At 38.3% G+C, this 22199-nt stretch overlaps 1 protein-coding gene across 3 annotated transcripts; it reads right to left on the bottom strand.

The window, feature by feature from the left end:
• Nucleotides 1-1494: 1494 nt before the first annotated feature.
• cse1l (CSE1 chromosome segregation 1-like (yeast)) lies at nt 1495-21321 on the bottom strand. 3 transcript variants are annotated; one of them, XM_088607878.1, is made up of 25 exons: nt 21168-21321; nt 19445-19535; nt 18778-18920; nt 16292-16393; nt 14614-14759; nt 13441-13531; nt 12787-12894; nt 12200-12292; nt 11419-11586; nt 10502-10631; nt 9870-9935; nt 9084-9286; nt 8754-8838; nt 8486-8547; nt 7668-7804; nt 7103-7206; nt 6762-6859; nt 6254-6404; nt 5525-5733; nt 4853-4950; nt 4648-4733; nt 4194-4275; nt 3792-3938; nt 3015-3246; nt 1495-2374 (listed from the first exon to the last, which is right to left on the bottom strand). In XM_088607878.1, exons 2-25 carry the CDS (start codon nt 19527-19529, stop codon nt 2285-2287), a joined length of 2916 nt encoding a protein of 971 aa, XP_088464004.1. In that variant the 5' UTR covers nt 19530-19535; nt 21168-21321; the 3' UTR covers nt 1495-2284. The 3 variants fall into 3 exon arrangements, with proteins under 3 accessions (XP_088464004.1, XP_088464005.1, XP_088464003.1); XM_088607879.1 differs by lacking the exon at nt 21168-21321 and adding an exon at nt 20085-20212; XM_088607877.1 differs by lacking the exon at nt 21168-21321 and adding an exon at nt 19743-19890.
• Between the last annotated feature and the right edge of the window lie 878 nt (nt 21322-22199).

Raw genomic sequence — 22199 nt, 5'->3', positions numbered from 1 at the left:
GAACATCACAAGTCACTTCCTTCTGCCTGCAGAACACTGCTCACTCTAGAACCAGTGCTTGGCCTGTCTGATACTATATAAACATGATGCATACCAATATTAGACCAATAGAATCTTATATGATAGTAAATGGGCTAAAATGTCAGGAATTCTAAGACTTGTGCTAACTAAATGTATTCTGCATCAGCACTTACCTTCGGTCTTGTATAATTTTTAATAGGCTCCCAGTGATATATAGGGTGGACTACTCTAGCAGGTACTACTGGTCATGTGTGAGGTCTGGAAATGTCTAGGTCCAAATGATGTTAGATATATTGGTTAAGTATAGGGTTGGTACGGTAGTCAGCATTGCTACCTTGCAGCTCTGGGTTCATATTGTGTGCCCTGTGATGGACTGGTGTCCAGTCCAACTCATAATCTGAGATCTTTCGATCACAGAATCTCACAACGGATGGCAAAGCCTTCTTGTATGCTCCCCATCTACACTGGAACGCGCTGCCAAAGTTCATTACAAACATTCAATTACATTGTACAGTGCTTCAGAATTTCTTAAAGTTCATAAAAGTATACACAGATTTTCTGAACTGTATTTGTAGTAAAAGGAATGATCAGCATTGATTTCCTTAAAGAAGCAAGTTAGCAATGGATTGATGTACTGTTGGATACAATCTTGCTCAATCCTTCTTATGGAGCTCTATGATACCACGCTCATTTACAGCCATGGACTGAAAAATTATGGGTAGAAAACTGTGCCAACAGCCCTCAAATAGAATGGGACAAGCATTGTGGGAAGGGTGTGGTTACCAGTTCCACCTCTGTCACTCAGAACTGGACAGGGGCTGTGGATCCAATTTATCCTGGTATTTCCTAGACACAAAGAACCTTTAATCTAACAATGTTAGAGATAACAGCAGTGCATCATTTTGATGCTGTAGTTGCACAAGCCCATTCTCAAAAAGCCACAATCCAACAGGTGTTAAAGGGCACTCTTAAACTCTCATTTCTGAAGGCTAGAAAAATGGAACCAAGCCAATTCACTGGTACACTTCAGAAAACCCCAAATCACTTGAGTGATAGTTACTTGAGATTTTCATAAGTGAATGTTCCAAGTGTTTTAATCCAACATCTGTTTTTAATCATCCTGTTTTTCATTACACATTGTTAAATGTTGGTAGGAATAACTTAGTTCAGTCTTTCAAAATATGCAATGTCATACTTCAAAATTTGCATTAATGTTGGCATCCATTTGAGAAGACAAATCCATAAATCAACAATCTATATCCTTGTAATTTTTAGGTGATCAATCCTTTAACTACACCAACTGTTTAAATAACCCTGCATGTAGATTACACATTTTTGTATCAAGGCAATATAGTCATTTTGAAGAAATCTTAAATGTAAATGATTATAAACTTAGCATTTCATCCACCTTTGATTACCTTCAAGGTCCTGGACTGTAGTACATGTACTGTAGGTTCACAAGTACACAAAAACTGAATATACACAAGTGCTTTTTATTTATTCACATTTGGAACATGAGAAACTAAAGAGACAAGACATAAATAAAGACATACAAGATACAAATGGTTTAGAAGAATGGTGGAAGCATAAAAAAAATGCTGCTGTCAAAGAGCTCTCAGAAAACTCTGATCTACAGTAAAACTGCAAAAGAAGATTTGAAATGAACACAGTCCTCTCGTGGATTTGCAGGATGGGAACAAGGGTGTTGCACGGCCAGAAGACAACTGCGATCTGTTTGAACTCATAGCTCATACACAGGATTAACATGTTTCTCTATTCCTTTGCAAACTGATACGATTTCATGTAGTTATACATGAAAAGGTATTCTGACTAGCATTTGAAGAAATCCCCCTTGAAAAAAGTTCCTACAAAGCTTTTCTAGCATGTAACAGAAGGTTAGTGAAAACTCAACTACCTACCTTCTTTTACACAAAGAAAACGATACTAGTAACAGAAAATGCTTTTACAACAGTCCAAAGAAACTTATATGCGAGAGCTGTCCCAATGAGGTCTGTAAAACTTCACTGTATGAGTTTCTAGATCACAACATTTGCAACTTTTGCCTTAAAGACAATTCATGATATTTTTGGAAATACCAAATTAAAATCCTTAAAAGTTTCTGTCAAAGATCAATATCTGGTGAGAGAATAAAGGAGTTTGGTTCACAAAGTTTGCTGATGATTCCTGCGACCTTCTGTAATTCTCATCCTGGCCTTATTGTCCTCAGCAGGTTTTCAATGATTTGATTTCAGGGTCCTAAGTCTTACACGAGCTGGACACTTGCTGCTTGGAGATAGCCTTGCAAGAACTGTAGTGCTTCAGCATTCAGGCTTGTGCTCAGCATAGAGGGAACCTAGAAAAACATTAATAATCACATTCTTCTTTCAAAGAGAATGAAAAAATAAAACATGGCAAGTTTTATACACCTGAACTGGATTATGAAATATACTTGGAAACCCTTCTGGAAAAGAAAGCCTTCAATTTGTTTACATTAAATATGCACAGAACTCCCTCATATACTCTATTTACTTTATGTTAAATAAGGCAAGTCTTATTTTAATAAGTATTAAATAGCCCTTTTGACAACAAAGAGGTTTTAATGAGCACTACACATTTAACAGTGGACTGCCATGAAACCCTGACAAAAAATAACCTAGCTTTAAAGCAATCAAACTATTTAAAGTTGTTAGCTTCTTGAATTCTTAGTCACAACCTACGTTTGAAATAAACAGCTTCAATACAATAAAAAAAAACTTCAAAGAAGTTATAAAAAAACGTATTAAATGGGGGAACAAACTTGCCTTTGCAAAGAGAGCTTCGTGCCATAAAGGAACAACCAGTGTGAAATGCTCAGTTGACTAAGGACGGGAAATTGATTAGTACACTGGGTTCATTGTGTCTGCCGGGAGCGCAAACATCCTGTCCCACATAGCTCTACATCAACTCCAACACAGACTTCTGCTACGTGTGGAAGCCAAGCTGTGGTCACTTACCCTTCCTGGGCACGCTGTGGACAGCTTGTGGAGAGACTGTGCAAGGTGGATTTTGGGATTGCTGACGGCATCTCCGATGGGGTCATGCTCTTTCTTCCCTGCGAAAGCCAGCTGGGAGAAAGCAGTCTGGTATCCAGGTGTATCCTCAATGTCAATGAAGTGCTCATCATCAGGGATGCTGTCATCTTCTGGCAGCTCAAACAGACCAATCAGGGCTTGCAGCAAAGGAGTCCTGACAAGAGTGGATCAATGAGATCACGTCACGGTCTCTTTAGTAATCTGTCTTCTACCTGCCTGGCCAGGCTACAGAACAAATACCTCTTGCTACTATACATTCTGATTTTTACACCGTAAAGAAGGAAGGGAGCAGATAAGAGCAGAGCAATTTGCAGCTTAGTTCTGTCTCAAAGCTGTAGCTGCGTGCTCTAAACCAAAATGCAAATCCTTTTCACTTCTCCAAAAAGTGATATTCATGTCTAGTTTTTTTTTTTTAATGGAAAAGATGGTGAATGCCTTTCAAACTAGAAAAGAACTCTTCAAAAGGCTTTCTTCAGTTTTGAAACTAGGTTATGGTTAAAAATTCTCTAGAAGCAACTTCATACTAGTATTTATGCATTGATTTTCCATTTCAAAGCAGACATGGAAGGGAATCCATTTCATCCACTGTACTGAAGTACAGATCTATGATGTACAGCAGCTGTCATGCACCAGCAGTCCAACCCCGGGGGTCACATGTCCCCAGAAAAACACACATGAACAAGGTGTAACACTGCTTACCAGAGCTTTGTATAGTCTGTGTCCATCATGGCCGGGCATTCTGTCAGTATTTTAGTGATGCCTACAGCACAGATCTTCTTTTCAATCTGGCCAGAGACCTTCTGTACTTCTGGAATAACAATCTTTTCCAAGACCATCCCAAACATCCTACAGATTACAATTTCAAAAGCTCAGTTACCTTTTGAAGCATTTGCATAATAAACTGCAGGGGAAGTGACATCATAGTGCGTTTCTGTGGTTTTTAGTTAAGTGCATATAAATCTAAAAGGAAACTAGTGATGAACAGACCGTTCAGGATTTGCAAACACGTTAAATCAGTTAATCCAACAATACATTAAAATTCACCAATATTTTCTATACCTTATGGTGGTCCAGTAAAGACGCTCGAGATCATACACTTACTTGGGCTGTATGCTGTCAAAGATCTCCTGAAGAGCGATGGCTCCGTACTTCACACAATACAGATTGATAAACACTAGGAAACCTACAAAACAAGCAGGACCATTAAAAGGACACCCAGAACAAATCTATGAGTTTTCTTGAGGTGAGCATCCGAGAAGGAAACCGACCCATGAGCTGCTTAAGTTTGTTGCCAATGTATTTTTTCTGAACCAATTGTAATATAAAAAAATGAACAAAAGAAGCACCAGTCTCCCTGCCCTCAATGGAAACTTGACAGCAGTGCCAGTAAAAGGCCCCTAAAATAAAGATATGATTAGGTCAGCACTGCTCTGCCCCCACCTGTCCCCTGAGCACCATGGAGCTGAGCAGGGGAGCGCTCCACACTCAAGATCAGGTTATGGCAGGGGAGAGGATGCAGAAACTCCCACATCAGCACCCACACCAATGAACTTACTTTTGATGAATTTAGTCGTTTTTGAATTCTGAAGCCGCTGGAAGAGGAGGATAAAGATTTGTTTCCTATACTGTGTAATGGATTCTCTGTAAGACAATAACACCAAGAGGGAAAGATTAAGCAAGAGTTTAGGAATCTGACAACTGTAACGTGGTCTTTATATTAAATTACCACTTAATTGTATATGAAGAATCATGTTACTCACACTGGCATGTGCTCTATGATACTGTTGAGGAGGTAAAAGCCCTGGTGGTCATTTGCTTTGGATGCAATCAGCTTCTGGAACACTCCCAACAAACCAGGCTGCAGATCAAAATAGTACAGAAGTTTGTCAAGTTCCTCAATGGTCTTGTTTTGCAAAAATGTTCATTTTTAAATGTTGCCAACAGAATACAGTTCTTTAATGAAACATTTGGAACTAGTTCTAGTTGCTTGCAGTGTATTCACTTATTCAATACATCTCTGCATCAACAGAATGGAAACGGAATTCCTTTTGACCCGTTATAACTTACGCAATCAATCACGATGCAACCTTTTACAGACAGAGATGAAAGCTAACAGTGACAACCACCATTGTGATGCCCAAATCATTAGTCTCAATGCAAGTTTGACTAAAATTCACTGTATAAGCTGTAATTTTACACGTGTTAATTAACTGCAAGCTTATACTAGTACAGTAAAAATAATATACAGTACTAATAATTTGATACTAGCAACCTCTCTGTGCGTAATCACCTTTTCTCTCTGAAATTTGTTGGCACAATGTAAATGCATAGCTTTATCATTTAAAAAGAAAGGACGAGGTTTGTGTAGGCAAGGTTAAAAGACATGCTTTTTTGTTCTGCTAGATCAAAAGGAAAAAGCAGCAAAGGCTTACAATCTTGTCTGCTGCAGTACTAGCAATGGTGGATCCCCCTTTGTGCAAGTAGGCCTGCAAAAGCCTGACGAGAGGGGGGATGTTTCCTGTGCGCTCCCACAGCACAGGCTGCAGAAGATGAGGGAACAGTGCCATGTAGGAGGAGGGGATAGCAGAGGAGTGCATCTCTAACAGAAGAGACATCACTTGGAACACGTAGGGAACAAATTCTGCAACGCAAAGAGAAAAACGGTGCAAAATATTTCCCCAGAGTAAAACAACTGCTGAACTGGAAACACAAAAAAGCTAAAATCAAAAAGAATAAAATAGGTCAGTCCAGAGAAGCAGAGAATAAACAGCTCAAGCTTATCACTCTGTAACTCGTAGGAAAGTCCAAGTTAAGAAGGAAGCAGGTGACTAAGTACTGTTGCTATAAATTGGTAATTCTTTAATGCCTAATGTTTAAAACTCAGAGGAATACAGTGAGAAGAACCAAACAAAGAAATCTTAAGTTATTATTTCAATTAAAACAGTCAATACACTTAACAAAATATACTTATTTCATATCCTAAATAAAAACTAGAATATGATTGTATTGTGATTCATCACAAAAAGCTTCTTAATGTAACTCAAATCAAGGGCCAAGATAAACATTTACTATAATACACCTGCTTGTTTGGCAAAAACCCCCAGAGGTCTCTATTAGACATACTAAAGCATACTGTATGGTTGGTCAGGAAACACACATACCTTGCACATCATTCTGCAGGATCTCTGTAAACACAGGGAAGAGTGCCTCTTCAAAGCTGCTGACTGTGGTGGGGTTGGCTTTGCAGGTTATTCTCACCGACAGGCAAAGGGACTCAAAGAGATAGTGGTTAAAGTGTGGCTTGCTCGGGTTCTGAAAGACAGCACATTAAGTCAACAATTAATGTACACAATCCACATTATGATATCTTCACAAATATCCGAGTTCTGTATGGACTTAGATATTTAAGGGGATCATATTGATTTTGAACACGACAACTATCTCAGTTCTTGAGTATCAGTTCTTTGTGTATAAAGGACCGGTAAGGCATAGAGTTCAATTAAGAGGATCAACAGTAAATCAGTAGCTCAGTAGGAAAAAAACACATCTGGGGGAATTTTATATATCAGTGCTCCAAGACCTACTTTTTATTCAATGTTGATTTTGTGGGAGGGAGACAGTGGACCTACTGAAGTTGGACACTAATGAGAGCAGTAGGATGTATCTCACCTTGCTGACCACGAGAAGTTTCTGTGTCAGCTGGCTGATGAGAGTGGGGATATAAGGGACAATGGCCTCCTGGAGAAGAGAGAAGCTCCTCATGATAGCTGTTAAAAAAAAACAAATTGTAATACTTAAAATATCAAACACCTCAGCATGCCTACAGATGACAAACTGTATTCAAGAAACTTCAGTGTGGAGTGACAATCAAATTGAGACCTTCCCCCATCTTTGACTGGATTCGATAGGAAGGAGATGATCAGAAGAAACATTAGCGTTGTCGATCAAGAGCAGTCTTAGGTAAAACTGCAACAGTGAGGTTACACAAATTGGACAGGAAGATGACCTACCTTTCATGATATACTCATTCTCAGAAGAACCAGGCAGTGCCAGTGCTTTGAAGAGGTTGTTTAGCAACTGCTCTGTAAATGGTGCCATTTCTGCAGCAGTGATACTAAGATTAGGGGGACAAAAAAAGTAAATCAGTATTAGACTTGCCTTCACATCTAGGTTGTACTTCTGGTCTTGCGTATGTCCACAATTACTGTGGAAGCTTTCAGTAATAATGTGACCAGCAGATAAACTATACTGTTCAGGACACTTCCTTGAACCAAAAAACTGTCACAAGAACTGCAATGAATTTCACATAAAATGTTGCAAAAAAGATTTAATAATGTGTAACTGCTGTAGTTAACTACTGCCATTACGTTCATCAAACCTCTTTTTGATGGTTACTTCAAAAACTTACAACAATGTTGAATTACAGTTAGTTTTGCAGTGAGCCAGTCAAAAGGAGAAGTCACTTCAAACTTAGGTTTTGAAGAACGAAAGGACCTTTTGGCAGTATCCAGATGAGTTTCCACAGAACAACCTGAACCTGGAAAAGGGTCAGCTTTTTGCGACTTCTGCACTTACAGTGTAGTGTTATTGGGTCCTCTCATTGTGAACAGCCTCTCCAGGGCATGTGCGGTGTATGTGTGAGCCACAATGCTCTCTGCCTGAAGATAGTTCACCAGGAGTGGGATGGCCTGCAGCAGCTGCTCTTTGGGAAGCTGGAGATAAAGAACAGCAGGATTTAGCTACAGTATTAAGGTGAATATTAAGGATGGACTGGACAACCACACTACGTGCTAAGAACTAGAACTGTATACACAAGAGGAAGAAAGTGTTAAGCTTTTTAAGATATTTTGTAAATTACCAACATGTTTAAGATTTTCTGTAGTTTTCCCCAATAGTTTTAAACAGACTTCATTCTTCTGGCACATTTGATTATAATGAACATTACTCCACGGATAATGGCACCCTAAGTCCGAGGGGAGCGAAGAGTTCACACTACCGTAAAAATGTAAAACATTACCACACACAGAAGGGAATACTTTACAAGAATAGACAAGGCAAGGAATCTCAATCTCCTCTACTACTACAGGTAGGTTAAAACTTAAATTCAGTTTCTGCACAATGAAGAAAAATCCAAGGTGTAAATAAGTCAGATTCTACTATACTTCTAGTGTCACTCTAGCCCAGATGAAAAATGTTCATATGCCTGACATTAAAATGAAACTGCCTGAATGTCATCACGCCAAACATGTAATTCCTGTACTTATAATACATGACTGGCTATAGTTAATCCCATATATTAGAAAGTATGAGAGAGAAATTAAATGCTGACAAAGCTGACCCCTTCACTGTTGAAAGAATCTGAGAAATACAAAAGACATTTGAAAACTACTCACCTGACTCCTGAATATCATGACATATTTGATAGCATCGGCCTTTAACACTGGAAACTCATTCACTAAAACAGAAACATGTACACTGTTACGAATCAAACTTTCCAACACTAAATTCCATTTGATTTTTTTTTTTTAAAGAAGATGAAGCAGGATTCCAAAGAACACAGCGGTACTAAAATAATTTAAGATTAATCCTATTTGTGGAATCTGACCTTCATTCAGACAGTTTAAGCTTTCATTTAAAGAGATACTGCAATACAATAATTACCATTGGGTGACTTCAAATCAGGTAGAATATGATTCACAAAGAATTCTGACAGGTTCACCAGCTCGTTAGCTTGTGTTATTCCATGCTGAAAGAAAAGAAAATACAATTTATAAAGAAACTTTTTCTTTAGTTTCTACTTGACATTTATTTTCGCAAACTTCTAGACAAAAGATGCTCCTCCCTTTCAAAAAAAGCGATGAAAAAAGCCAGGCAAAAAGTTTAATTATTGGCATTAACCCTCACACTCAAACTTGGCTCATTTGCAGGGAATTTCATTTTTACACCGTCTTAGAAGTCAAAAGAGTTCCCGACAGTCAGGTGACACGGTACCTTCTGCGTCTGTGCTTTGGAGGCCAGGGAGGTGACCAGGTAAATAGCGGCATCTTTGTGCTTCCAGTTCACACGAGGGTTCTTGGCGTACTCGGTGAGCATGGAGTTCACATAGCCAGAAAAGATGGCCGTCACTGGCCCTTCAAAGAACTTGCAGAGACCCCTCACTAGGTCACAGGCTGCCCTACGCCTCGTGTCAATGTCTGAAAGGAAGCAGATATGGTTTACTGAATAGGTCACACACAACTGCATGCAATTTAGCACCTCTTAAATTCATATGACAAAGAAAAACACATCACTGATCCCTTTATTTAGTTTTAAATGGAACTCAGCCTCAGTTTCCCTTAACATTGGGTCTAGTAAGTTCTCTACACTCTGACCTAGAGGAAAACCAGTCCACATTTTAGACCTGTTACTGTGCGTCACCTACCCATCTGATCTTTTCAGCTAAAGAAGCACAAACAATACTTTATATTAAAATACATTAAAATAAAAATATCAGTGTGACTGATAAAATCTGAAGAAGGAGCACAATCTTAGAAACGTTAGTCTGAATTCTGAATTATGAAAATAGGTTTGGGAGTTTGGACAGGACTTTAAGAAACAAAAATAAAAAGTGAAAGGAAAGAAACCAAACGGAGATTAGGAAATGTATACGGTACCTTTACACCATCATTGTCAATCAGACAAAACTAACGTTTTTAATCACTTGCATGTCGAAGTAAAAGGCATCTCTAAGAAAGGCAACTCAAAGTAAGGAACCGGTGCAGTGAAGAGATGCACTACCTGATCCCTCCAGATCTCTCCTGATGTACTCCTCAGAATTGTCCTCAAAAGCCTCCTCGTCAGCAGCTGGAAAAGGATTGACACCAAATGAATTAAACACCAGCACCAGTAACAGTCTTCAGTTTAAACAAGGGCTGTGTGAATCATAGTCCTGCTTCTATGCACCCCGTGTCTCGAAATGCTCTTGTGACAGAGCCCTTAAATTGACACTTTCCTTTGGGCCCGAGTTCGTGGCACATCGATGACTTGGTCACTGGAACAAACATTAATTTGTGCTGGAGCTATCAGGGGTTATACAACAGTAAAAAATAACCCATTTACTTCAGATCGTAGGAAATGTAAATATCAACTAATCTTTATCATGGAAGATGGGGACTGAAGCCTAACAGGCAAGAAAATTGTATTCTCAAATCTGAAAACCTCAGTAAAAAGTAGCTTCTCTTTCGCTCATGCTAGCTCAGTTGACCAAGAAATTGTTTTTTTTGGAAAATCAAACCACATCTATTGGTTTTTGTTTAGGGTGAGGACACGATTTTTCAAAAGCTTTTCTGAAGTGCGTTTTCATTACTTTTCAACCAACATCTTCAAACGCACTAAAAAAAAAAATACTGCCAATAAATGACTCAACTTACTTCTGAATTCCATGTTGGGCACAATAACCTTTTCACAAATGCTGGTCAGAGTGTTCTGGTCTTCAAACAAGTGCTTATAATGAGGTCTCTCACAGACTGACGCCAGGAACTGAATGGCATTGCTCACCAACTAAACCAGGAGAAAGAGTGGGGAAAAAAGCTTAAAACCTCTTGTTACAGACTTGCAGTTGTCAGAGGGCAGAATCTAGAAGTTTCTCATTTACCCTTTCAAATTTGGTTCTACAGGTTTTTGCACATTTTCTTATAGATACATTAACTTGAAACAAAACGCCTTCAGTTTACTCAACCAACAGCCAAATTTAACTTCTGCTTAGGCTCTGTACTTAAGGCCCGTCATCAGAAACAAGTGCTGGATAATTGTAACCATTTGTTACATTGCTTATTAGTCTGTTTAATATTCCAAGCATATACTAGAGAAACTACATTCTTCAGACCTTCATTTGTAGCAGTAAAGAACAAAAGATGAAAACAATTAAAGGCCACTTCAGAACCCCAAATCTCTGCCTCCACAGTGCACATGTAGATGTTAAACTAAATAAGCTTGTATTATAAGTGACTGCATCAAACATCTACAGTAGTACATATGTTCCAGCACAGGCAGTGCCAGTTTGGGAAGCAGGGTTAAATAAAATAAGCTAGTGCTACTCCTTTCTATTTCAGATGTGAAAATGCATAGATCCATGTCTTAGTACATTAAAGCTAGGCCTGTTCTACAAACATCGCATGTTTGACACCACAAATAGATTTATTCAATAGATCTGTAAAGCAACCCTTCCTCACTGAAGTGCCTCAAATAAAACATTGTTACTGCTGGTGGAAATTTACAATTTATGATTTGGTCACACCAATTGGTCTATTTTTTATAGATAAAGATAGAAATCAAGCTTCAGTTTTACCAGATCGTATTTGACTTCCTGGCCAGTGGTGACCAGCAGGTTCCAGATGTCCGTGACAAAGCGTGGCAGGTAGGGCTGGAATTCCTCATCGTATTTTTGGGCATAAAGAGCAGCATTATCACAGATCTGAGACTTCAACAGCTCAAGCAGGCCTGCTTCCTCTTCATCCTGACAAAACAAGATCAGGATGCATGTCATTAGCCAACCATCGGACACAGTACATTTAAAACATTTAAAAAACAAGCAGTGGGTAAAACTTGAGAAAACCTGTAGCCATTTCCTAAATATGCACCTCATGACAAGTCATGATATTTATTAAATGCAACACTGTAAAAAAAAAACAACTGCAAGTATAAGAAGGTGGGATCAGATGGGAGTTATGCAGGTATGATGCATGTTTCAACTTAAACCTTTCAATGTGGTAATAAAGATTACACTGTTTTCTACAGTTACCCTCATCGTTTATCCCAGCATCATTAATGACATTGCCAAGATTAAGAACCAGCTGCTATACACCAGTCTTACTTCTAGCCAACAGAATGCAAAGTACCTTTGAAATCTAACTGCACACTTACAACGCATCCAAGGAATATTAACAATTTAAGAACATGTCGGCAGAGATGAAGTAATACATTTTAAACTGGTATGCAGAATGTAAGTGGGACAGGAAAGCGCTTTCACAAAATATCAGTATATAAGTAATTTTCTTGTGAAAGTCAGAAAAGAAAATAATGCATCAATTATAGATTACCTCCTATTATGAGTTAAAATGTATACGTACATCAGTTTGAAGCAGTTTGTTATCCAAAGTCAGTAAATTGTGGAAGTTTGTCATCCATGTTTCCATGTTGTCTTCGAAAAACTCTGGAAGATCCTACAATATAATGAGTGAAAAGCCACTTAAAATATAGAAAACACTCAAATGCTGATATGGCTTAAATGGCAAACCAAAACTAGTGTAATTATGAAGAGTCATACACTCTCTGGTTAACAATCCCCCAAAAACCATATTGAAGCAAGAGCAAACAGGATGCAGTGTGTATTCCTCAAAGCTCTGTTGCCCAGTCACATTCCATTCATGTAGCAGGATCACCTTTAATGAAGGCTGTGATGTGCATACCGATTTCTCTAGTTGCAGAATTGATTTTTTAACAATTGATACCAGGAGATTTTTCTGACCAGTGACGTTAAACCTCACGGTCTTCAAAGCAGCCATGCATTGTCTACCACAGAAAGCATCTTCTAGTACTGGGGTTTCCTAACAATTTGGGCAACGAGGATTTCTTAATTTAGAGAAGAATAATGCAAAAATCTGCAGAAATCGTTAGGAGAGCCAAGATGAGGAGAAAAACCGTAATAAACTCTTACCTGGAAGTTTAAGCTGTAAAACAACTTGGAGATCAGAGTCAGGGAAGAGAAGAGAATCTTCAGGGCATTCACATCACTGGCATGAGTCTGACAGAGCTCAATGGTGGCCTGAAAGACAAGTTCCATCAGAATCCTCCGGTTCTTCAGGCTGGTGTTTCTCAAGCATGTTAAGCATTTACGGTAGCATATTACTGGTGAGGATCGGCAAAAATTGCATGGTGATACTGCTGTATGCAAGGTCTGAAATATTGGCATTAATAAGGAAAGAAGAATTTAATTTGCTGCACTTTGTTACATAGCAGTACTATAGCAGCTCCAGTAACTGCAGCTGACCAATCACTTTAATAAAACAAGAACAGGATCCATGAATGGTTATTTTAAAACAAATTATATCCAAATTTAATATCAACCACACCTTAATTTTTCAAACTGTCAAATGTACAACAAAACTTTAAAGGGGGGTATTGTTTGGAATATTAAAAAGTTACTTTTTTTTTTACATTTAGCCCTAAGCTGAAATCTTAGAGTCTCCAAGTTTGTATTTGTAATGTTATTCATTATGGAAAATAAATGGATAAGGAAAAACAAAGTTGCCAAAATTACGATTATGATGTTTTCTGTACATAATCCATTAAAAATACTACCAACACTTACCTTGAAAAGTTCTGTCAAAGGCTGTGCAAAAGTGTCCAGCACAAGTTTAATTTCAAGCCACAACTCATTTGACTTAAACTCATGCCGATACCTGTGGAAAACAAAAGGCAGAGACGTGCATTCAGTAACTCATCGTATGACTGGCATGCAGAAGAAACATCTCCTACTGTTCTCCAAAAAACACCCTGACCACCACAGTTAACCGAAATACACTGCACTGCTAATGAATCATTATATTTGGAATGAATGTGATGAACAATACGTTTTTCTTCAACTTCTAAAACATTGAATAAGTGTTCATATTTACTGTGCAATTTCTAATAAATGTCATATTAACCAATCAGAAACACTTATCTAGTTGCTGCCTGCAGGTTGCACTAATTTAGTCTACTAGTTAACATCTGATTAAAGTTAGAATACGTATGTTTTTTGCCTGGTAGTTAGCAATTAATTCCAAAACATATCACACACGAGAGCTCCAAAGGAAAATCCAATACAAAAAGTGATGTTTAATCTCATTAATCAGTTTTGGTTAAAGTAAAAGCATATTATTAGGATGCCGTTAAATATGTTAGGCTCCCCCTTGTCCTGCAGTGGCAAAAAACAAAGTTGCCATGCCAAGATGTAGGTCACTGGTTAAGTGAAGATCTGTTTAAAAATTCATCCCACTTTCTTGCAAAGAAAAAAAAAACATGTCACTTTTGCCCCTTATTCTTGTTCGTTCCTCCCCCCCCCCCATGATGGCATAAAAAATGATACAACATCCATCTTTCACCTTTCAACCTATACAGAGGTGCATTTAATTATTCTTGCAATTTTATTCCACATGCCCTTCACATTGTGAAACGCCTATCAGTATAGCAAAGGTAAGAAGACATGAATGGGCAAGAGTACACATTTCTCATGCTGGGAGCTGCAGCATATCACATTAACAGAAAAGGTGTTAAAGCTGTAATTCCTAGCCCCAGAATCCTTTTCTCAGACACCACTTAATCTACCAGCTTGACTTTGAAGTGTGGGTGGGTGTCTGCAGGTCCTCATTCTCCACCATGCAATAAAAGGCCTTATATTGCAAGCCTACACTTGGATTGGCGATTGCAATTGCGTGAGTATATAATAAATTCACTCAGGCATAGGCTCCACAAAGCTAACATCGTCGTCCATACTACAAACCTTTTGAAAAGTGAATGGGCTGTCCGCAGGACTCCGTTAATGATGTGAAAGTCACCGCTCTGAAACCGGTTGACCATTTCAGTCAGGAGATCAGGCCACTTCTGAGGAAAGTCTTCTCTCCCAATAATGCTGATAGCGTCACTGAGCTACACAGAAAGAACTTGCACGTTAGCATTAGAGTAATCACTAGAGAATATCTAGAGATAGTCACACATAAAAAGTTAAGTTTCTGAACTGTTACCAAAACCATATGTTTGTTATATAATGTATTTTCTTTCTTCACCAGGCCAGCTAATTAGAAGTCAGTAAATACAGTTCCTGTATTAACAGCAATGTAATAGCGGTTTTAACACATTTTGAATTGTTTACAAACATGGGATCGTTTAGGTAATCTTTATACAATTCAGTGAGAACACTGTACATAGGAATTGCAAATTAAGACAATACTCAACAACAAGTCCCATAGAGCACAAATGACCCGTCACCGTAATCGGGAACTATGTTGAATATTGTGGTCGAAAGCATCGACAGCAGGTGTGATAACATCAACTGCAGCAGAAATCAGATTTTTCTCAATGTCTCATCCGCATACTGGTCAGGCCAGCTTGGCTCCTGAAATCTAATCACAGGCCACGACATCAACTGGACCTCTAGTAAAGTTTTCTTGGAATATAAACAGATTAACTGCGCATATGTTGATTAAATCTGTGCTTTACTGCATAAAAATCATGTCTTTGATTGCGAAGCCCAACTTTTCTCATGTAATCGCTCAATGCCTGATTACAGAGCATTAATCAGAACAGCAAGTTTAAAGCCTGGCATATGTTGTCAGTTTAGCAAGAATTACATGATATCTACAAGGAGATGATTCGCAATTATCAAACACCACTGCACTTTATGTTTATAGACATCAAAACAAAGACTGAAGTGCTTCATGCCAGCTGTATGTAGCTATAGGTTTTGAAATGAGTATTCCAATGCAGAGGGTAATTAAGAAAGTGCCAAATTTACTAGTTATGTTTGAGAATTAAACTGCCAGAAACTTCCAACTAAGCATTAGCTTTCACACATCTTTATTATTTTTTATCAAAACAGCATAAATAATACTCATATCCTCTTTTCTGGGAAAAAAAAGGTAAATACTGGAGATTGTTCAAAGAAATGCCTGTATTCCACAAGCACATGGCGTGCATTGTGATCAGAATGATTGCTACAGAGGGCCAACACTTGCACCACATGAATCATCCCATGAAAGACTTTAAACTTTGAATTGTTTAAATTTGCTATGTGAAAAGAAAATACTTATGCAGTTACATTCAGGCACGGGGCATACATAACTATCATTTTTAGAAACTTTGTTTTAAGCTTTTCCCCTGACCCAGCTGGTTATCAGGTGTACTGGTACACCTCTTTGCAGAATTATCTGTACCTTGTCATCACCCATTTGCCAACTCAAAGCTGACAAACAAAAACACTCTTGGGCCCTTAATTGACTGAAACGTCAGACTTAACTGAAGATGTTCCTTGCTTTTATTCAACATGAAAGTCAAGTCACAAAAGCCAACCTAGAGGTTCAATGCTAATAAAAGTATTGCTCGGGAATTTATCTGGGATGCAGACAGTGCAGCAACATAGTAGAAAACCTTCCTCTGATTCATGGGGGAAAAAAAACACATACCTGTTTCTGAATCTGTTCTGGGCTGCTAAGCATCAAATTCACAATGTTTGCTTTAATTGCCGTCCGGTCTGCATCTGAAATTTTGTTGGGTTCATCTTCTACCTAAAAACACAAAAACATCTTACACTGAATAATGGCACCTTAAAAAAACAAAACATGCGTAAATACAAATCCCAAGGTCTCTGACAGCAATCCCTTAAAAATCATTCCAGTCAGCATTTCCTTCAAGCAACATGGTCCATCTTCAGTCCTGGAAAGCTGGTGTCTGTAGGTTCTCATCCCATAGTCTTAAATATTAGACTAACTGGTCCAATTTCCTGACTTCTCTTAGCTCATCGGGTGCTGTTTATTAAAAGACACTTACAGAACAACACTGATTTGATTTACACATTTTTCACCACCAAATAAAAAGTTAACTTGGAGGATTTACAGATACGTTTCACAAGTGAAGATAATTGTACAGCTATACAGACCATCCCAATTAAAAACATTTGTACTGTTCTGATGTAAGAAAACACAACAGCATAGTATAACTTAATATCATTTTTGAAAGTGAAGGCATTTTCCAACAGTTTTAGCACTTACTATGGATTTTACTAAAAGAAAAAAAAATGATTATGGGATAAGATGAAGCCATTTTTGAGGAGCAAAAATTAAGTTTAACCTAGTTTAGCAGGAAATGTGGTTCACCGAGTCTGCTGAATTTGATAGACATTCATCAGCAAATTGGTCATCAGTGATCAAGTGGGTCCAGCTGAACACAAAATTGTGCTAGGGGAATAAAACTGAGGTTCTGAATACCTCAGCAATATTACTAACATACTGTAGAAAGTTAAAATCAGGGCAGAAGACCGAGGGACGACACCAGATTTCATTCACCTCATATAGCTTTGCAAGTAATTTTGAAACCATGCAAGGGAGTTTCAAAGCAGGACCAATGGAACAACTTGGAACAGGAAGGACTGAATGATCCACATGATCAAAGTCCTAAATGCCATAAACCTACAAAAACAGTTGCACGAGTGGCATTAAAATATCAAGAACTTTCTAAACTGTTTTAACATTCATTACCAGAAGTAACGCCGCATCTTATCTGACAATGCAAGCTGTTTAATTTCTTAAGACATCAACTGCTGTTATTCCCACCCATGTTCACAGAAAGGCAATGCATATAACTTTCAGTTCAGGTTTGACTCATCGTCCAATACAGATTGGGCTTTCAATCTGAAGCAACTATAGCTGTTTAAAAAACTGAATACGTAGATCACCAGAGAGGATCAGAGGACAACCAAGTTACAAAAAAAATGGAAGATAACTTTAACACCAGCAGAATTACTGTGAATTTTACAAGATTCAACAAGCACTTATGATACACTGACCTGCTTTACTGTAAAGTTAGATTAACTCTGGATTCTGACAGCATTTACTCAAATGAATCAGTAATTTTAAATGTAGACCCATCAAACACACAACACTGAAATGAGACTAATTATTTACTAATGCTGTTTTGGCAAACAACTGAAAACTGAAAATGAGAGGGCAATGATTTGTCTAAAGAAACACAATCACATGAATTCTTAAAGGTCCTATTAGTTGGCAGCAGATGTAGAGGATGTTCTGCTCTACTGAAAAAGACACTATTATACAATACATTACATACTATAAACCTGAAATGTAAAGGAAATGGTGCTGCCATTTATGTTAAAAATATTCAAACAAGATTAGCTACAAAAAAATAGAACCCTTTAAAACACTTCATCAGCAGAATACCAACTTCTTGAGATGATCTAAAAGTACTTTCCTTCAACAAGCAAGGAAGCCAGGCTGCATATTAATATAATGAAAACCTAGGCTTTCATGATTACACAAATGGAGCAAAGTGTCAGCTACAAAATTATACTCCAGAGGGCACAGGTCAGGAATAATATCTCCAGGTAAAACCCAGAGTTGGAAACATTTAAGAGCAAGCTCACACCTGGATAACACAGCATACAAAACGTTTCTTTTTTCTATTCTTTATTTATTTGACCTTGACTGGTTCCTTTGCTACTGACAACTACTGGAAATACAGTAGTTTTGATATGAAACAGGGACGACCAAGCTCCAAACGTTTTCTAAACAGTAGATTTCTTCAGTGTCTAAAAATACATTAAGAGCCACCACACCATGTGAAATTTGAAGTGATTCATCAGCAGCTAGAGATGAGATGGTCTCAAGAATGAAGACAAAGCAAAATAAACAGAAGTAGAAACAAAATTATCTGGAAATGCTCATCATCACAGGAGAAAGAAAAGGGGGATTTTCAGGATTTTTCATCCAAATGAGTACGTCTTTGATCATTTACAAAATTGTGTATACAGGACACAAAATACAAAAGCACATAGCCTTGTAATTCCAACAGGAGGGCTATTTCACTTTTAAAGACCACTAATTAAAAATGGCAAAGGTAAATCTTAACAGTGTCAGTAAGCTAACGGTCTACTCACACAGCGCCAGTTTCTCTTGATGTAGTTTTTAAAGGTCACGGCAGCACACACTCGGATGACATTATCCTGGGACTTCTCCAGCAGCGTGAGGAGCAGAATGGGGTAGTTCTGGTTCCCTTCCACAGACTCAAGGAACTTTTCCGCTAGGAAGAGCAAGAAAAAGGGTTTATCACAAAACCACGACACTAGATTCCCTGCCAACTGTTAGACGTGAAGAGGCACATCCTAAGGTCTCAAATTATTCTTAAATATAAACATGTCTATATCCAACAAGCCATGAACAGTAGGATAAATGCAGTATGTACAAGCCTGGTCATGCAAATATGGAAAAAGGTGACTTTTAAACTCAGAAGTGCACAGAGAAGATGAAGAATTAGTGTGCTTGTGCAGGCCTTCACTTTCTCATATTAGAGCTCAGCACTATTCCTTCTTGCCAAACTAACCTAAACACTCCTTGGTTTCTTAGCATAGAACCCCTTTACCTTCATATACAGGTTTCATTTTCCTTGAAGACTAAATATCAAAATTGTCAAAAGTTTACAGAACAAAACTGGAGCAAGGCAAGGCTGAAAGGACACAGAATTTGAGCCAACAGCAGTATGCCTGAGGTTGGGAGAGTCAGGAAAATAACTTTGGAGATCACGACTGCCCTGTAGGTTTGTTTTACCTGGACGTCTGACTGTGGGATCAGGGTCTAAGGTCTTCCTCAAGAACTCTGTGAGCGTCTGCAGGTTGGCTTCATTTAATTCCATGGTTACCTAAGAAATAGGACATCGTAAAAAAGCAATCGCCCACAAACGTAGAATAGAAAACCCTCCCGAGCTTTGGTTCCAAGTTTTAATAAGATCCACGAAATGTTTGCATTGTCTGAAATGTAACAGTCATAAAATAAAATAACGTTACCAGTTAGAAAACACTAAACACTGTATCTCGACATTCTCCATAAATACCGTGGTTCCCCCTACCATCTAGCAAATTCATTTGAGCTTTCTGGCTCCTTCATGCGGAAAACGTTTTGTTAATCATCCTTGTCCTTTCGGTCGATGTTAAAACGTTTGTTAAGCGCATGAAATTTTAGTATCACCAGATTTTTAACCGACTGCGTCGATTAGACAGCAGTGCCCCGTTTCTATTTTTACGTTATTTCATCCCACACTTTAAAATCAGGCACGTCATGAGGCGGAATCACCATCACACCCATTTCTGAGATTCGCAGAAGCGTGATCTATTACGTGAAGCGCTGATAAATAAAATGGTCCAGACACAGGACTAACCGAAAGAGCAAGCACTTGAAAATAACAACATACTTATTTTACAAACAATTCCTTCGGTTACCAGCGTATGTTTACGAAAGCCAAATAGCAGCCTTCAACTCGGCATGGGTCACTGTATGCGTGAGTGCGACACAACCAAACCTGCTGGTGAATGCAGGTTTAAATTTTAAATAAGCACACTCTTTGACCAATCAACACCGCCCACTAGGGGAGAGGGCAGCTCTGAGCCAATCACCATGAGCAAAGACAAGTTAGATCGAGGCATCGCTCAGGAACCAGGCCCGACAAACGAGAAGGCCCCTTTCCGAGCTCAATATTGAAACCCATTTCACAGGGTCTGCTTCTCCACGGAGTCGCAAAAACTTCCGTTTCCACTACATAGATACCGTGCTCTTTCTCAATTATTTAGCTTGTGTAAAGAGTGGGTGTTTTATTAAATTCATTCAGCTAACACAGAACGGGACTCTGCACCGCGAATGGCATTAAAATACAACGACAACGACCGCAATCCCATCAGGTCCAGAATTAATAGACTGAATAGAAACTCAAAGTATAAAGTTTTCTATTCCTCTCCTTTATTACAGCCTCGTCCAACAAAACATGCCTGCGGGCTGTTAAACTTAGGCACAGAAAGCCTATGCTCACACCTCTGGGATGACATGCAGGAACCCCCAGTCACGCTCAGCAAGTTGTGCAGAAACAGTGCAGCTCCTGCAATCGTGTGCCATTTACTCCAGTCGCTACACTTTCTTTTTCTGTGCACACACGGCGATTTAGTGGAATAACCTAATCGAATAAAACGTATCTGCACCTATCAAAGTCCCCTAAGCCACTTAGTCAAGTTCAAAAGCCGCATTAGTTAAGATACATCAATACTTCACATGTAGCCAGCGGACTCCCAAAAGAAAACTATTATAAAATACTCTATTACTATCTATGGACATCAAAACCATTCATCAGACTGGTAATCTTTCATTTAAACCTGTTACAAAGGGTAATGACTCTAATAAGCGATACACTTAAAAAGAAAGGCCTTGAATGTTACGCCAAAAATATTTGAGAGAAATTAAAAGCCAAACGTATAAAAAAAGAACTTAAAACTTTGAGTACCCCTACCTTCCGCGCTTATAAAGCTTTATATTTTAATTTTCAGATAAAGTCTGAATCCGCAGATCCTCAACAATTTCAGCTCTCTGCTGTCAGGCGGCTCTCCTTTTCAAATACCAGTCCTAACGGCGCGCTGACCTCACTGCGCAGGCGCCCCGCGGACTACAACTTGACTACAACCTTACGTCAGGCGTCTCACAGTTTTGATGTCATATGCGTATTACGTCATTAGTACGAAAGGTATTAAATATGGCCTGTATTCTATTGTTTTTATTTGTTATCGTTGTCTAGTTAATATTTTATATAAATATTAAATATTTATATTCACTTTTTAATGGTTTGTAATAAAGCAGTGAAAATTACAATATTGCCGATGTATAAGCACGTATAGCGTTGTAAAAAGGGCAAAATGTCGTAATTTGCAAACACATAAACGCCGATGTTTAAGACATTTTGTCGCCGAGATCAAATTTTCTAGTTTAATACTCTTCTCATACAAGATCAATTCAAAATATTCTCTACAGCAAAGCTCCACGGTGTTCCTGTGATACCCCTTGGGTAGATTTGAATGTCACATGCAATTACATTCTCTCAATGTTCCAGTTATGAGATTTTTCCTGTACAATAAAACAATTCGAGGCAGAAGTGGGCCCTGATCAGTTCCGATTTTAATTGCATAATACATTACCTTTAAAGACAGCATATAACAATCATTTTCACCTTGCCTATAATTCTTATAAAAATAAATAAGTACACTTATGATCAGATTCAGGGGGGCATGTTATCTCTGGGTCCTAGGTTCATCCTTAGGTCCATTTAAGAGTGCCAGTAGGTGGTAAAGGTGGACTGCAATTGCTGTTGAGAACATTTTATAACAAGAAAGAGAATCAATGCAAAGAAATTAACAGGGAACTGTCAAGACTTCTAATGGATCAATAATGGCAGATGTATTTCAGCATCTGCATGTGTTGCATGCTCACATGTTGCAGTGACCCATTTTAGATATGATTTTTTGAATGGTTAAGGAGTCTTTGAGGTAGG

Source organism: Lepisosteus platostomus, chromosome 15 (genome assembly GCF_059453375.1).
Source record: "Lepisosteus platostomus isolate fLepPlt1 chromosome 15, fLepPlt1.hap1, whole genome shotgun sequence".
Lineage (NCBI taxonomy): Eukaryota > Metazoa > Chordata > Actinopteri > Semionotiformes > Lepisosteidae > Lepisosteus > Lepisosteus platostomus.
The sequence above is the reverse complement of the archived record's forward strand: the minus strand, read 5'-3'. Positions and strand labels throughout refer to the sequence as shown.

Excerpts from the sequence above, each read along its gene's own strand:
- cse1l (XM_088607877.1), bottom strand. Across the intron at positions 8,839-9,083 it reads CCAAAGCACAGACGCAGAAG|CATGGAATAACACAAGCTAA; the intron begins GTACCGTGTCAC and ends CTTTTCTTTCAG. Across the intron at positions 7,207-7,667 it reads GGACCCAATAACACTACACT|TATCACTGCTGCAGAAATGG; the intron begins GTAAGTGCAGAA and ends CCCTAATCTTAG.